Source organism: Phytophthora infestans, genomic scaffold (assembly GCF_000142945.1).
Source record: "Phytophthora infestans T30-4 supercont1.6 genomic scaffold, whole genome shotgun sequence".
Classification (NCBI taxonomy): Eukaryota; Oomycota; class Peronosporomycetes; order Peronosporales; family Peronosporaceae; genus Phytophthora; species Phytophthora infestans.
The window spans coordinates 4005742-4021560 of record NW_003303753.1 but is presented as its reverse complement, the minus strand read 5'-3'; the positions used below and the strand labels follow the sequence as shown (position 1 = coordinate 4021560).

Sequence of the window (15819 nt, the reverse complement as noted above, 5' to 3'; positions counted from 1 at the left end):
GGTCGTCGTCGTCGTTGAAGGCCTGACGTGAAATCTTTTGTGAGACCGACACGATCTTTCGAGAAGGCACGCGCCGGTTCAGGATATGGCTACATAAGAGACCAGACCGAGCATCGAAACGTCCCGACAATGACGATATTCGAACACCGAAAGGTTCCACGCTGGGTGTCTCGACAATGGAGTTACAAACACCGAAAAACGTGCATGGGTGTGGTTTCGTCATGATACGCGCGCGACCGCACACAAATGTCGCTGGCTGCAAATTTGCAGGAGGCCAACAGCGCCAGCCATTCCAGTGCCAATGATCACCAAGCGGTTGGCGGTTTATGGCAGCTACAGTACCAACCAGGTTTAGCTTGTACAGCCTTACTGTAAAATGGTAGATTATCGATTTCTGCGTCTGCGCTGTACTTTGCAAACCAGCTCATTGCGTCTGTACTTGGTCATCAGCACTTGCCAAAAGAAGTGATGACTCGCTCGTGTTTGCGGTTGCAGCTCACAGAATCCCGACCAGGAAGTTTCCTCATATCAATTGCAGGGGCTGCAGCAAATTTTGAATCGATCGACACTGCTCTAGTGGCAGAATTTGCAACTCGGGCACTCTCAGCCTCACACTTCTTCGTCATCCGATCAGCAATTAAAAGCTTCCGCAGTCTCGCTTTGGTCGTCAAGCTCCCTGTTCCGTCACGACTGGTACTTGTTCCCATGGGAAGTGCTCCTCCTGTCCCCATTCGGCGCTCTGTCCAGCGATAAGTAGGAGTCAAGTGCATGCCCACATGCTTCCATCTCTGCTTCGCAGCTTGCACAGCGGACACTCGTCTCTGCTGCTCTCGAGTCTGAAAGTCTAAAGGCTCCGTGCGCATAGGTTTAGAATACGCCACCAAAGGCGGAATGGAGCGTCGCGGCTGCGTGGTATCCTGCCGCTTGCCGTCGAAATGTTCAGCTGCTATCTCCGTTTGTTCTCGCGGCTTCTTGCACTCGCAAGGCTGGAAGCGACAGCAAGAGCCGCTACGTAGTCCCAGCGCTCCTCCACCACCAGCATTTGCCTTGACGATGCGATCAGCTTTGGACACAGCGTATGCCCCCGGTCCTGGGCCAGAAAAGCCTTTGCTCAGCCAGTAGCGAGCGTTCTTCTTGGCATTTCGACCCGATCCGAAGCTACAGCCTCCAGTCGTCTTGGCCACTGCCACAGTTCGAGCTATTGAGTCGTCCTGGTCATCTCGAAGCAAGCTGTCTATCTCCCGGAGTCTCCTACCCGTCTCTCTCCGCTGCTGCAGACCTTCCAGCGCAGTCGGGAGTACTCCATCCAGACGTCGCATCGCTTTAAAGCAGTCTTACTGATCCAGCATAGAAACGGACAACTGGAGTCATATATTTAAGTCGAAACAGCTTAGCCGCTTTTAAACTACATAGGCTGGCAGCGTGGCGACGGCGCTACCCTTGGCCTGTTCAATCTTGAGTTGTCGCCGCATCTGACGGATGGCCCGGGCCGTCTCCTGCCAGGCCGCAGTGCGGTCCTCACGCACGGACCCGGGGATGTCAAACCGTTCTCGAATCGTTGAGCGCAATAGCGAGATGCGACGCACCAGCAGCAGCGACGGGATGGCCGTCAGAATTAGGGACACGAGGATCGACACGATACGAACCAGAACAATAGTAGCGTCGCGATAGGCCTGTGATGAGATCCACAGGGCCACGAAGAGCCATAGGCCCACGAGTGCCAGCGTCAACAGTCCGTAGGCGACCGTATACCAGCTCAGAGCTCCAGCGTAGGAAGTGAGCCCAAGGCGGACCTCAATCTGCGCCAAAGGGATGCATGGGCAGCAAGCCTCGATGTTGACGTTGGAGGACATGAAGCTTTCGGGCTCGTCGGGTATCACGGGGCTCGACCATTGTCCCACCGTGATGCCGTTAGCGTCCTGTCCTGGAGGGGGTTGCAGATCTGGACCACCATGTACAGTCTTCTCGGCCTTGGGCGCGGACATCGCAAACTGATTCACACAAGAGAATATTTAAGTTTTTTTGCGAAAACGGAAATGATACAGTACTTCAGTAAAAACGTTATTTTTTCAATGCCGAACTACTATTACTATTTCTAGCAGGTCATATTAGTACTGCTGTGCGTAAGTCAACAAATACTACACTACTAGTACACTACTCATAGCACTACAATCGTGGAACCAATGAAGAAAATGAATGAAGTCTACTGTGTACTAGTATTAAAGGTCAAGTAGCTTCTGTATTCGCTGTGAGTTAGTACGCACATCGAGCTACTGCGCTACTCAGCCAGACATGAACAAAGATACAACAAGCTGTTTCCCGTATCAAAACCTTGACGGAACTTGCTTCCGTTGCCGTCGAATATCTCCAGAGCTCGTTGGAGGTGCTTACGCGCGCAGGAAGCGCGACTGCTGAGCAGTCTGCGTGTAGTCGTCGTCAGGGCTTTCAGCGGATGGAGTCTCAGGCTGGCCAGCGCCGGTCTTGCCCGTCTTGCCAGACTTGGTCGGCGTCGTCGGTGCAGGCGTGGTGGTAGCCGGGGTAGTGGTGGCAGGGGTCTCCGTCACAGGGGTCTCCGTAGCAGGGGACGAGCCTGAGCCAGATTGGTTTGATACCGATCCGGAGTTAGACTGCGCAGGGCTGGAGCCTGAGCTGGATTGCGCAGGGATCGATCCAGAGCCCGATGTGGACTTCTCAGTCGAGTGGGAGCCCTCCTTCGAAGTTGGCGTTGAAGCGGCTGGGGTAGACGTTGGTGTCTGCTGCTCGGGATACGAGCCAGAGCCCGACGAGGACTTCTCAGTCGAGTGCGAGCCCAACTCCGAAGTAGGTGTGGTAATAGCCGGTGTCGACGTAGGAGTCTGCTGCTCAGGGTGCGAGCCCGATCCGGTCTCCGATCCCTGTTCCGGGGTAGGAGTCGACGGGGCAGGCGTCGTCACAGGGGTCTGCTGCTCAGGGTGCGAGCCCGATCCAGACTCCGAAGAGTGCGAGCCCAACTCCGACGTTGGCGTGGTAATGGCCGGTGTCGACGTGGGCGTCTGCTGCTCAGGGTGCGAGCCCGAACCGGTCTCCGATTCCTGTTCCGGGGTAGGAGTCGATGGGGCAGGCGTCGTCACAGGGGTCTGCTGCTCAGGGTGCGAGCCCGATCCAGTCTCCGAAGAGTGCGAGCCCAACTCCGACGTTGGCGTGGTAATGGCCGGTGTCGACGTGGGCGTCTGCTGCTCAGGGTGCGAGCCCGATCCGGTCTCCGATCCCTGTTCCGGGGTAGGAGTCGATGGGGCAGGCGTCGTCACAGGGGTCTGCTGCTCAGGGTGCGAGCCCGAACCGGTCTCCGATCCCTGTTCCGGGGTAGGAGTCGATGGGGCAGGCGTCGTCACAGGGATCTGCTGCTCAGGGTGCGAGCCCGATCCAGTCTCCGAAGAGTGCGAGCCCAACTCCGACGTTGGCGTGGTAATGGCCGGTGTCGACGTGGGAGTCTGCTGCTCAGGGTGCGAGCCCGATCCGGTCTCCGATCCCTGTTCCGGGGAGGGAGTCGACGGGGCAGGCGTCGTCACAGGAGTTTTCTGGCCTGGTGTGGAGCCAGATCCCAGCTCCGAGGTCGGAGTGGTAGCAAAAGGGGTCGAAGTAGGAGTCTGCTGCTTAGGCTGAGATCCCGAGCTTGACTGCTCCGGGGCAGGGGTGGTGGCGGCCGGAGTGTTCATGGGAGTCTCCTGGCCGGGAGTCGATCCAGATCCGTTGCCCGACGTTGGGGTCGAAGCAGCCGGGGTCGTGGAGGGGGTATCTTGGCTAGGGGAAGAACCCGATCCGTTTCCGCTTTCTGAAGTAGGAGTCGTGGCATCAGGTGTCGGGCTCGGGTAGTTGTACTCAAGCGTTGGGCACGGAGTGTCTTCCTCACCCGAACCGGTCGACGGGGTTTCCTGGTTAGGAGTAGAGCCCGATCCGTTGCTGGTAGGCGTCGAGGCAGCAGGGGTAGCTGGCGGGTAGTTGTACTGTAGGGTCGGGCACGGGGTGTCCGACTCTCCGCTGCCCTGTTCATCCGTAGGCGTCGAAGGAACCGGTGTCGTAGACGGGGTTTCCTGGTTTGGCGACGAACCCGATCCGGTCGACGGCGTCTCCTGACCAGGGGTACCCGGTGGGTAGTTGTATTGTAGAGTCGGGCACGGCGTGTCCTCCACTCCGCTTCCCTGCTCCGAGGTTGGGGTACTTGCGGCCGGGGTGGTGGAAGGGGTTTCCTGGCTTGGGGAAGAGCCCGACCCGGTCGACGGGGTCTCCTGGCTAGGAGTCGAGCCAGAGCCATTTCCGTTCTCCGTAGTCGGCGTGGTGGCTACCGGGGTGCTCGATGGAGTCTCCTGGCTAGGAGACGAGCCAGACCCAGTGGACGGGGTCTCCTGGCTTGGAGTCGATCCAGAGCCGTTGCCGTTCTCTGTGGTCGGAGTGGAGGCGGCTGGGGTGGTGGACGGGGTCTCCTGAGATGGTGACGAACCGGAACCAGTCGATGGAGTATCCTGGCCAGGGGTTCCAGGGGGGTAGTTGTACTGCAGAGTTGGGCACGGGGTGTCCTCCTCGCCACTGCCCTGCTCAGCCGTGGGCGTCGTCGGAGCTGGAGGGGCGGACGGGGTTTCCTGGTTTGGCGATGAGCCCGAGCCCGTCGATGGGGTCTCCTGACCAGGGGTTCCAGGAGGGTAGTTGTACTGCAGAGTTGGGCACGGGGTGTCCTTCTCGCCACTGCCCTGCTCAGCCGTGGGCGTCGTCGGAGCAGGAGGGGTGGACGGGGTTTCCTGGTTTGGCGATGAGCCCGAGCCCGTCGATGGGGTCTCCTGACCAGGGGTTCCTGGAGGGTAGTTGTACTGCAGAGTCGGGCACGGAGTGTCCTCCTCGCCACTGCCCTGCTCAGTCGCCGGTGTCGAGCCAGCCGGTGTTGGGGCGGGGTAGTTGTACTCAAGAGTCGGGCACGGGGTGTCCGAATCCGAGGAGCCTAGCTCCGAAGTCGGGGTTGTGATACCGGGGGTACTCATAGGCGTCTGCTGCTCCGGGTGCGATCCAGATCCGTTGTCCTGTCCTGGAGTAGGAGTAGAGGCAGCGGGGGTCGTAGAAGGCGTCTCCTGGGAAGGTGACGAGCCGGATCCATTTTCTGAGGATGGCGTCGTGGCAGCAGGCGTGGACGTTGGCGTCTGCTGCTCCGGGTGCGAGCCAGCGCTCGAGCCCAGTTCAGACGTCGGGGTCGTCGGTGCAGGCGTTGTACCAGCCGGGGTCGACACTGGCGTCGCTGGGGTCGACCCGGGGGTGGCCGGAGTTGAAACAGGCGTAGCCGGAGTCGACACAGGAGTAGCGGGAGTCAAGGCCGGGGTAGTGGCCGGCACGGGTGTGTTCAAGCCAGTCTTGCCGCCGTCCTGCCCCGTGTACGTATCAGCGGAGCTCTCCGTGCCACCAGGCGAGTAGCTGCCGGCGTTGTCGAACGTGATGCCGCCGCCGCCGCCACCAAGCACAGCCTGCATGGCCATGGCCGCGAGCAAGATGGTCGTGTACACCTTCATGGTAGTTTACTGTAACAGGAGACGAATAACACGCTGTTGAATGGACTAGAAACGGGAACGGGAATCTCCAACCGGTAACGACGCTTGTAGGGCACTTCGCTCTCAGGAGGAAATTGGGGAATGAGGAGTGCAGAGGCGAGCATGCTGCGGCTCGCGAGGCGACGATGCAGGGGAGTGGCACGGAGCTCTCTCGCACCGAGCGCTTATCCTGGAGGAGATTTTGCTCTCGGCCTCTTGGTCTCAGTATGCCCAGCCCTATCTTTTACGCATGCACGACCATGTGTAGCGACGAGCCCCAGCCGCTGACTCTCCGTGATACTCTGGCCAAGTCACTTGGCCTTGGCAAGTGGTTTTCTAACTTCGGACGACGTCGCCGAATTGCGCCGCCCCGTATCCCACGGGAAGCGACAGATGCCGCGCCCTTGTGGCTTAGCTTGCTGCTGACTCGTTGACGACGCTTTCGCTACGAATATTCCTAATCTGCAGCGGAGGCTTTGGTCTTCTCGTCAAGAGTTTCTTGATAGGATCTCATCTTGGATGTACTGGTATCCTACATGTAGCTACCGGTACGCTTGTCATACTCGTGTCAAGATTGACACGAATCATCTCGCTGAAAGGCAAAGCCGCCAAGGTCGACCACCACCACGATAAAACCGCCATGTCGACGGTCGCCCCAGCGAAGTCATTTTTGGCACTGCAAACTGCAGTGCAATCGCTATTGCCCGTTAGCTCACTATTAAACTAGCTGAGAGAACGTTCCGCCGTAGCTGCAGGCCTCGGTCCTTATGGCTGGCAAAAGTTGCCGCAAGCCCAGTGCGGCGTCGCCATCTGCGACCAAGACAGGCTTCCGGGCCGGCGCGAGTATCCACCTGCCTCGCGACGGCACTACGAGCACGCAATGAGGGACGCATGCGATTGCAAAAATATGTGCAACTAGACTACATTAAGGCCAACTGTTGGTCCCGCACAGGCCACGCCGTGGCCCACCGTGGGAACCCGAAAATGCAATACTTTGATACTGTAATACATCGATGTGAGCTGAGAAAATTAATAATTCAATTATTTGCAAAACTTCGCAAGTCATGATTGTAGTTAAGAGACATTATCATCTCGAGCCTGGCTGGAGACATTCGCTTCCGTAGATCAGACAGCACCAGCTTAGCGAGAGAGAAGAAGCGCTCACACTCGTTAGACGTTGGCGGGATGTACGCGACGTCGACGTAGTGCGCAATTGCGTTTCTTGAACGCCGCTCTCACAATAGAACGCTCTTCGGCTTGTTACATAAAATTGGGGTTGTTCCCGTTGTTGACAGCCATAAATTAATAATTAAATTAAAAAATTAGGATTAATTTTTACGCATATTATTTTTTCGGTTACGTGCACTGCCTTGGTCAGCTCAAGGCTTGAGTCAAGTTGCGTGCCTCCGAGTCGGAGTCCGACATCTTGTTCGACACGTCTCGACGAGACTCTCGGTGTTCAACCGGTCACCCTACAATCCAGGCTGGATAGGGCAGGAAAGATGACAGATCGATGCCTTGTGCCGCACAGTGTGCGAACAGTGCGTGTTGCTCTCTGTAACGATCCACCACGAAGTGCAATCGAAGCCAGCCCATTGCTAGTAGCAAATAGCCATTTTTTTTAGCAAATTGCTACATATATTTCGAAGTACGTAGCTGCTAAAAAAAAACGTAGTACTACTAAGGACGGGCGGAGGTTTGTGCTGTTCGTCGATCCACTTCATGGAAGTTCCAATGGAACGGCACGCTCGTGCGTTGTAGCTGGAGAGTGGGTCAACTCACCGTGACGTGTGCTAAGAGATACTTAAGTGTACTGTAACTGTACAGGCTCGCGGATTCCGCCAGGCGTTCCGCGCGCCGCCACAACTCGATTGGAATGGCCTGCCAGCTGGGCCGCGTTGGAGTGCTCACCGCATTTTGGATCGGGTGGTGCATAGGCCAGCTCCACCATCAGACTCCTACGGCTTCGGCCCCGAAGTTCGGACGGCGGCTCTGAGTTTGGCGCGGTACTGGCAGTACTATTGTCTCATCACTGCGCGACAACAACCCGCGACAAGATCCGAGTATTTTAATAATTAACAAGCCTGCGGTCTCGACGCACGTCCAGGCTGATCGTCCAATTGAAAATCTCATACCTGCCTGAGATACGTCAACGTGTAGCCATGTATCAAAGGACAGAGATCACTTCAACAACAATGTCCGTTACATGGACGCCATCTAAATCTGCAGGGAAAATGGTCTGCAGTCAGATAGTAGCAACCACCAGTGCTGCGGTAGCTTTAACACGGCGCCAGCTACGCGCAAGCCATGAGCGGGCGAAGCACCTCTCCCCGGCGCGAGAGTCTTTCCGAGTCCGAAATGAGTATCGGCCCCGGCAGCGCCGACAGTGTCAGTACTCTGGGACGGAGGAGCAAGCCGCGCCACGTCATCTACGAAGGCAGCGAGATCGACGACACCGACACCCACAGTGAGCTTGATGTTAGTCTCTACGATACGGACGAGGTCGTGGACATGGAGCGCCCCAGCTACCGCATCTCGCTAGGCAGCGATGGCTTCGAGTCCATCCTGTCAGATCCGGACGCCGTACACGAAGAAGTTGACGAGGAGATCGCATTCCCGTCGTATCGCAACCGTGCCGCCTTCAACAGCTTTGTGAGCGTCGACACGACGTCTTCAGAGTACGAGCCGCCACAACCGCAGCGTGGTCCGCCAATCCACTTGCAGCAGCTTCATCAACAGAACCAACGACTTCAAACGCTTCAGCGACAGCAAGAAGAGCAGATCCAGGATCAACAGCAACGATTTCCTGGTGCCTTCGAGGCCAGCATCTCGTCGACCTCATTCTACCAATATCTTCGTGCCAGCCTCGCTCTTGGCGGTGCGGCTGCAGGGAACGCTGGCTACCCGTCCTACGTTGGCCCATCAAGGGCTCCGATGAACCCCGAGTTAAACGTCCGCACAAACTTCACGAGTGCAACATCCCGGGACGCCCCGATCGGGACCCCCGCCGATGCGTACGATGTCCTGGGCACGCCACCGGGAGATCCTCCGGCTTCTCGACCCTCTCAGCCCCCATCGGAGCAAAATAGGGAGTCCACACCCTTCGATGAAATCCACTCTCAAGCGCTACAGCACCTACCTCGATCCATGAACTCGTTTCTGCTTATTCTGCTCATGGCTATAGGCTTTAGTATCGGCTTCGCGATTCTCTCTGCTGACCCACCCGGTGCCTACGGGTATTGGCTTAATGAGGTGGGCATACTCTACATCCGCATCGTTAACTGCACCGCCGTGCCTATGGGGATCTGTCAGGTGATCTTCTCCGTATCCATGCTGACTGCACGAGGAGCTTTAGGACGGCTCTGGCTCAAGACGTTCGGCTTCTATCTCATTATTTGCATATTCTCGGTGGCGATGGCCATCGTTGTGGCTGGCGCGCTTCGCTCTTCGCTAAAGCAAACCGACAAGCTGAGCTTTGAAGCCTCCAGCGCTCAGTTTGGCTTTCGATGCAGTAACAACAAGTATCTCGAACTCAACGGTACAGCACTCGCTTGCAACGCTGACAGCTTCGACAACTCGAATAGCTCCGCGGCAGTGTTTCCGAGCTTCGTGGACGTGAACGCCGTGTTGGGTTTGCCCGAGTCCATTCCGCGGCTGAGTTTGACGCAATACCTTTTCCATCTAAGCGCGCTCTACATCCCAAACAACGCGATACAAGCGCTAAGCGGTGACTATCACGTAAGCTCCATGGTAATTGCCACTGTTCTGGGCGTAGCAGTCACGCGCAGCTTCCGTGGAGGTGGCGTTGGCCGCGATCGTGGCGATGCCAGACGCAACCCACTTCTAAGGCTTTTCGTGCACATGTACGCTGCGCTGTTCACGATCCTTGACTGGTTGCAGTCACTGGCGCTGCTTGCGATACTGCCGATCACCATCGGATCAATACTCGTGGACCCCGCCAACGCGAACCTCGCGTCGTTCGCAGGGAAATGGTGTCTCGCCGTGTTACTGGTGTGCTCCATTCAGAGCCTCGTATTGTGTCCGATGCTGTTCTTCTGGGTGACACGTCGTCAGCCGTTCGGATGGCTTCTCAAGGTGATGCCGGCATTGCTCTACAGCATTTTACTGCAGTCACCGGTACTACCCTTGCCTATTGCAACGAAAAGCGTGCTGCGCTCGCGTGAAGTCCCGCCTGCCGTATTCGGTGCGCTTTTCCCGGTGTTGTCGGCATGCAATCGCCTCGCACAGGCAATGGGGTTTCCAATTATTTTGCTGTGGGTGGTGGGCTATACAGACTGTGCTCTACCGTTGAATTTCGGCAATAGCGCCCTGCTTTTTAGCTACGCACTCATTGCTAGCTTCGGAGACATCGCGTTACCGCAATCGCACATTGTGTACTTCATCACTATCTGGCGCGGCTTCTGCGACGCGGAGTACCTGCCATCCACGCCAATAGCCATGAGCGGCGTTATGCTGATCGTTGGTAGATTGCAAGCACTCACTAACACCGCCACCAATCTGATGCTGGTACGAATGGCGGCCAGTACGGATGAGGGTCGCATGTATGCGCACCACTTTGCCGTGTAGGTACCTACTGTGGGTGTGCAGTCTTCGAGAGGCTGTCGGTGGCAGCAGCAGGCTCATTTCAAGTATGCAGTGTCATCGTGGACGCGATGCGAACGCCTACCGCTACAGTCGCACGTTCTTGACCAATCAAAAGCGATCAGCGTTCTATCAGCAGGCGTTGATCATTGGTCAAAATAGAAAACCAACTCATTTGATCTTGGCTGTCAAAAACACTATCATATCGCATAAAATGATCTATCTAGAAGATTGCTCGCCCTTGACTCGATCATCCAAATTTGGAGTACATTAATGAGAGCTTATGTAATGACCATCATCTCGATCCGAAGGGGGACGAGAAGAGCGGTGCCCTCTTTAATGGTCATGCAATCGGCTTCCCAAAGGTAGTGTCGAATCCCCCGATGGACCTACCACCATGTTTGCCGAGAGCGTGGTGACGGACTTCTTTCAGAGCCTGGTGTAGGTCCTGTACGCGTCGGAAATTCAGCGACCGTGGAACTGGATTGTGAGTGCATCCGTGCCAGATCAGTACATGTGTAGCTCCACCGGCGCGCACGGAATGAGAGCTGAATCGGCGGGGGTCTTGGCCAGTGCGAGCGGCAGCGCGTTTGATGGCTCCGGACACGTCTACGGTTGATACACAGGCTGGTCGCTCCCCGCGTGAGATGTACACAGCGGCTGGAATGTTTGCGGGAGGTTCATCTTAGCTCAAAGGATAAGTAGGGCTCCGAACTCGGGGCACAAAGACTGATGGCCAGAGCGAGATAGCACCCTTGTCGTTGAAGCTCCACCTTGATTTGTCCTGGACCCAGTCAGGCGAAACCATACGGCCTGAGCCTGTGACGGCCGCTGAGTCCGCTGTCCAGCGAAATCTACAACCACGATGTCTTAAGCTCGGTGCGCGAATCACTTGAAGGATAGAGTCGCTCTGGTTGGGGCCACCGGACCCGAAGTCAAGCTGAAATCCATGTAAAACGAAGTCCGAAATGTGCTGCACCTTGTCAGTTAGGGTCATGCCATAAAGCCAGGACAAATTTTCTCGTCGTGAAATTCACCTTCTTCACCTGTTAAAGGCTCGGTTGACTGATCAATCGGCAACGGAGTGCGCGCGGAGATATGTTGCCGGATACTGACCAGGCCTTGGATGTCCGCCGTCAAGGCCACCTGTGACCACCCAGGTGCTAGCGAAGCAAACACAGCTGCAAACGATGGGTTAGCGGGAATACGGGAGCCGGCGTCAGCGCGAGTATTTTCTGATCCGGCAATATGTGACCGTAAGCTGCACATTAACGACCAATACCCTTTGCGGGTTAATGCCAAGGAGCAGTAAGCAGATGCGACAATCTTGCGTATCTTTTGGATCTTAGAAACAAGTAGTGTGACCACTTCATCGACGGAGTCGAACTCCAATCCGAGGACACGCTGGCGTGTCTTCCACTCAGTGAACTTCTCCGTGTTGATGGCGTCAGCGCCCAGAATGGCCACCATGGCGTAGCAGAGGGAGCGTTCCATGTCGTAACACGTCATTCCTACGCCCGCAGCGACGTTGATGTGGTCATCCACCCAGTGATAGTTGAAGAAACCAGCCGGGGAAGCTTCGCTCGTATGGCAGCCATAAACGTGGGAAATGACGCCGCCGAAGATCTCATCCGAAAGGCGCGGACAGCTCGAGCACCAGCGCTTTCTCCTCCTCGATCAGTTTGGTAAACAGGTAGACGCTGTAGCAATGAATGCTAATATTGCGGAAGGCCGTAGCTACGTCGCCCGTCATCGCATATGCTGGTACACTGGGGAATGTTTGCTTCGTTTTCAAGATCTCCCGGGCTACCGCGTCGCAATGGCTTGGTAATGCTGATCGGTGCAATCAGTGATCGATGTTACTTCAGCGTATGACAGATCGTGGATCGTACGGCCAGAAACATTAGTGTCCTCACTGCCCGTGTCTAAGACTCCGAAGGGGCTAATAATTGTCTCTGACCACCGCTCCAGAAGATCCATGTCGAGGACCAGGCACCTCCAAGCATCTTGCTCTTTCCTAATACTCTTGCGCAGGAAGCTGGTCCTCACTAGGCGAACAGACTGTCGAGGTGGTGTTTCTTTAAGCTGAACTTCGACGCCTTCTCGAGCAGTATTCTACACCTGCGCCACGTGCTTGTATTCTCTGTATAGCTCGCCGAAAACCGTTGGGACCAATTCTTGTTCGGGCGATAGTCCCGCTCCGTTTGTCCCCGAACCAGCTCCACGAACGCCAGTAGCGGTAAAGCTGAACGGCGTGCGAGCTCCGACAGAGAGCGTTACAATGACTTTTTTTAGCAAGAACACAGGTCCATCAGCGCCTTCTTGCGTTGTAGGAAAACGAGGCGCTAGTAGCTTTATGCCGGAGCTGGCCATGACCTTTCTGAGCGTAGCCGATTGAATTTCTCGGTTCAAGTTCCGTCGCTGGCGTGCATTCTCATGCATTTGGTCCGCGGTTTGACTTGAGACTACAGGGCGACGTGGGGCTCCTCCGATCCGAAGTATGTTTCCTGTGCCATCTCTGTTAGTTGGATGTAGCTTGACTGAATTTGCTTGACTTGTACCCGAAATCGAAGTCGAAGGCATGCATACAGATCATCAGGATTCATCGGGATTTTGACCATGGCAGACTTCGTATTATCGCGTCGGTCGTTTCGTCGTATAAGCTCGCTAATACACAGATCGTCTGACCTGGATGAGCTGCCCTCTGGGGGGGGGTATACTTGGATGACTATATAGACGACATGGATTGTATAGTCAAAGCAGGCCGCATACTCGTGGGTGACTAGATGGTCGACCCGGACTGTGTAGTCAAGGGAGGCTGTATAGCTGCGGGTGACTGTATGGTCGACCCGGACTGTATAGTCAAAGGAGGCTGTATAGCCGAAGACGTCATGTGTCTCGATCCACTAGCGCAGGCTCGGGTGAGCCTGGAAAGCGGGGAACTCGGTAAATCGGCAGATGTGGAGAGTATTTCATTAGCGAAACGGAGCCCTGCCGAAGAAATTTCTTGCTCGCGCGACAAAATCATCTAGCATCCGACTTGCGGCCAGCAGATGGGCTTGCGGCGGATTGTAGTCGCCCTTCGTCTTCTTGGAACCTCCCGAGAAACATGCACTCGAGAGATAGCGTACGGCTGGCGGGGAAAGATATCCCTTCGAGTTGGCCGCCGTCGTCATGCATTGGGAGATCCGTGCCAGCAATTGCGATCTTGACGGTAAATTATGCGCAGACAAAATACCTCTTCGCGTAGGGCGCGCAGCTTAGCCATTACGCTCACCTCAGGAACTGTGGGGGCTGCAGCAGGTACTGTGTCAGGCTGTTCTCCCGCGAGAAGCGCAGGAGTAGATGCGCTGCCCGTCGCCGTGCCTCAGCCGGGTTCGAAGGGCGCCATAAACGAGCTCAGATCAAAGTCTTCGCAAGAGCCAGAAATGGACTTGAACCTCGTAGGTACCGCAATCTCGCCGATTGACGCAATCTCCGCAGGCGGTGCAGCCCTCTTCGACCTCTTCGGCTTTAGTGGGACCGCCTTCTCTTCCGGGTCTTGGTCTGACGCGTCGTCCCCACCTTCGTCGGCCTTCTCGAGCCCTGTTCAAGACACGTTAGTCGTGACCACGCGCTTTGTAGCCTTCTTCTTGCCCTTCCGGGCTTCTGTCGGTGCGCCAGCGGTCGCTCCACGTGACGCAGCGCGCTTGCTCGTACGCAGAGGAGGAGGCTGCGTCGTAGTGCGCACTGAGGCGGTGATTCGTGGCTCCACTCCGCCGGTGACATCCAAGACGTCGGCTCTACAGGCCATATCTGCGCTGTCCGAGGGAACAGTACGTGCCCTAGACGCCGGCGAATGGGGGGCGCTGGGTGCATCGGAGGATTCTTGAGCTGTCATTACGATGTTAAGATCTCTCTCTTATTTCTTGGCTGCTTGCTGCTTGTTTTTTTAATACGAAGTAAGGGAACGCGCCACGTGTAACCAGCAGCAAGCGGGGGAAGATTATATACCGCTAAGTCTGTGGTGTACCGGTACTAAAAACTGATGGGGAAAACACAATTCCCTTGCCTTGGTATGGAATACTCCATATCCGTGCTGCCGCAGATATGGAACACTTTTTGTGGAGCCCCCCCCCGAAAAAAAAACAAAATAGGCTCTATGTTTGGTAATGACGCAACTGAAGCATATTCAAAAAATGTAAAGCACATGCAGTTTGTCCACAACCTTTTTTGGCCGTCCTTTTTCGCACAGACAGCTAGATGTAAAGCTGAAAAAACAACTTTTTATCCGAATACTATTTCGGGAAACTGGAAGAATTTCTACTTTACTCTGTGTTGTGTGTATTTTCCCTATTATCTGACGATTTGTTTTTAATGTGAATTGGTTTTCTTAAAGTAGCCCAGTCCACATGTGGGGACAAAGAGCGCCAATTTCATGTGTTTGTGGCTCGATCCATCAAGTAGCACGTTTTATTCGTTTCAAACAGTGTCTTTTGAGAAATCGCGTGACCGAAGCTAATGCTGAATACCCAAAGAAGACTTGGTTTTTTTGTAGCGGAAGAACATGTGCTCTATTATTAGTGACCAACCTTCCAAAGATTTAGGTGCGATCAAACTCATTTTGATAGTGTTGCAGCCAGAATGCGGATTTCGCGTGCCAGGTGGGAGCACAGAAAAACCCTCTGCCACTAGTTTATTATGTTGGTAGCTGTGCTCTATCAGTGCGATATCCCAAATACAAGCTGGGCATTTTATGGTGCAGTATACTTATTCCTTATTTACAGACTGTCCCGCAATTGTGTGTCCCGTCGGAATAGTGCTGGCACGGATACCACCATTCATTTCATTTTCCCAACTCTTAAGTTGAGCAAGTGCCGTCAAGATGTCAATTAAACCTATTAGCAAACCAACTCGCTGCACGCTCACCTATGCAATCATAGCGTTGCATACTTGCCAGCATTATGGCCTTATGCCCCCCCCCACCGATAACAGCAACAGCTAGCCGAATCGGCTCATGCAATGCTGTCGCTGTCACAGCGGCCATCTCAACGAACGGCCTAGCTACTGAACCATAGTAAGGGGTGTAGGATAATGCGTCCTAAGACACGTCCTAAAGTGTCCTATTTGTCCTAAATTTTACAGGGAGATTTTGGAGATGTGTCCTAAAAAGCGACTAATCCTTCGCTACAGAATATTATAATTTGTGTCCTCCATATTGTCCTAAAACTCAAATATTAACTTTCTTCTGGACCTTCTACTTAAAATTACATAAGCGTTACTTAATACACACATTAGCGTTACTTACTGTCCTAAGGCACACTACCACCCATTTATCAATCTCCACCACGGCGGCTAAGCACCATGGACCATCGCGGCTACTCCTTCTGCATCAAGCGCTCGTGTCCTGAAACAAGCACGGTTCACTACGTCTGCAAGCGGTTCCGCAAAGGATGCAAGGCTAAGATAACTGTCCGATCAGGTGCAGTTGTAGCAGACGGGGTTCTACACCTTTGCCAGTCCAAATCGGCGACAGTGTAAAGCAAAGTGGAACGTCCCGTAATTAATTTTTTTTAATTTTTGAATTTATTTTTTTAGAAAAAGCCTGTCATGCGAAGCTGATTTAAGGTAGGGCCACAACTTCACGGTGGCGTACCTCCTCAGATTCGCTACGAATAGCTGCCGCCACTGA

General features: G+C 54.9%; 4 protein-coding genes across 4 annotated transcripts; 1 reads left to right on the top strand and 3 right to left on the bottom strand.

Moving 5' to 3' along the window:
- Positions 1–760: 760 nt before the first annotated feature.
- Positions 761–1319, bottom strand: PITG_04979 (uncharacterized protein; the record flags this gene model as incomplete). The annotated part of the gene is made up of 2 exons (XM_002905620.1): positions 761–779; positions 877–1319. The coding sequence occupies 2 exons, from the start codon at positions 1317–1319 to the stop codon at positions 761–763; spliced, it is 462 nt and encodes a 153-aa protein (XP_002905666.1).
- Positions 1320–1350: 31 nt separating this feature from the next.
- Positions 1351–1985, bottom strand: PITG_04978 (uncharacterized protein; the record flags this gene model as incomplete). Its single annotated transcript, XM_002905619.1, has 1 exon — positions 1351–1985. One exon carries the CDS (start codon positions 1983–1985, stop codon positions 1401–1403), a length of 585 nt encoding a protein of 194 aa, XP_002905665.1.
- Positions 1986–2189: 204 nt separating this feature from the next.
- PITG_04977 (uncharacterized protein) lies at positions 2190–5634 on the bottom strand (the record flags this gene model as incomplete). The annotated part of the gene is made up of 1 exon (XM_002905618.1): positions 2190–5634. One exon carries the CDS (start codon positions 5526–5528, stop codon positions 2388–2390), a length of 3141 nt encoding a protein of 1046 aa, XP_002905664.1.
- A 2219-nt stretch (positions 5635–7853) lies between these two features.
- On the top strand, positions 7854–10319 carry PITG_04976 (uncharacterized protein; the record flags this gene model as incomplete). The annotated part of the gene is made up of 1 exon (XM_002905617.1): positions 7854–10319. One exon carries the CDS (start codon positions 7854–7856, stop codon positions 10131–10133), a length of 2280 nt encoding a protein of 759 aa, XP_002905663.1.
- Between the last annotated feature and the right edge of the window lie 5500 nt (positions 10320–15819).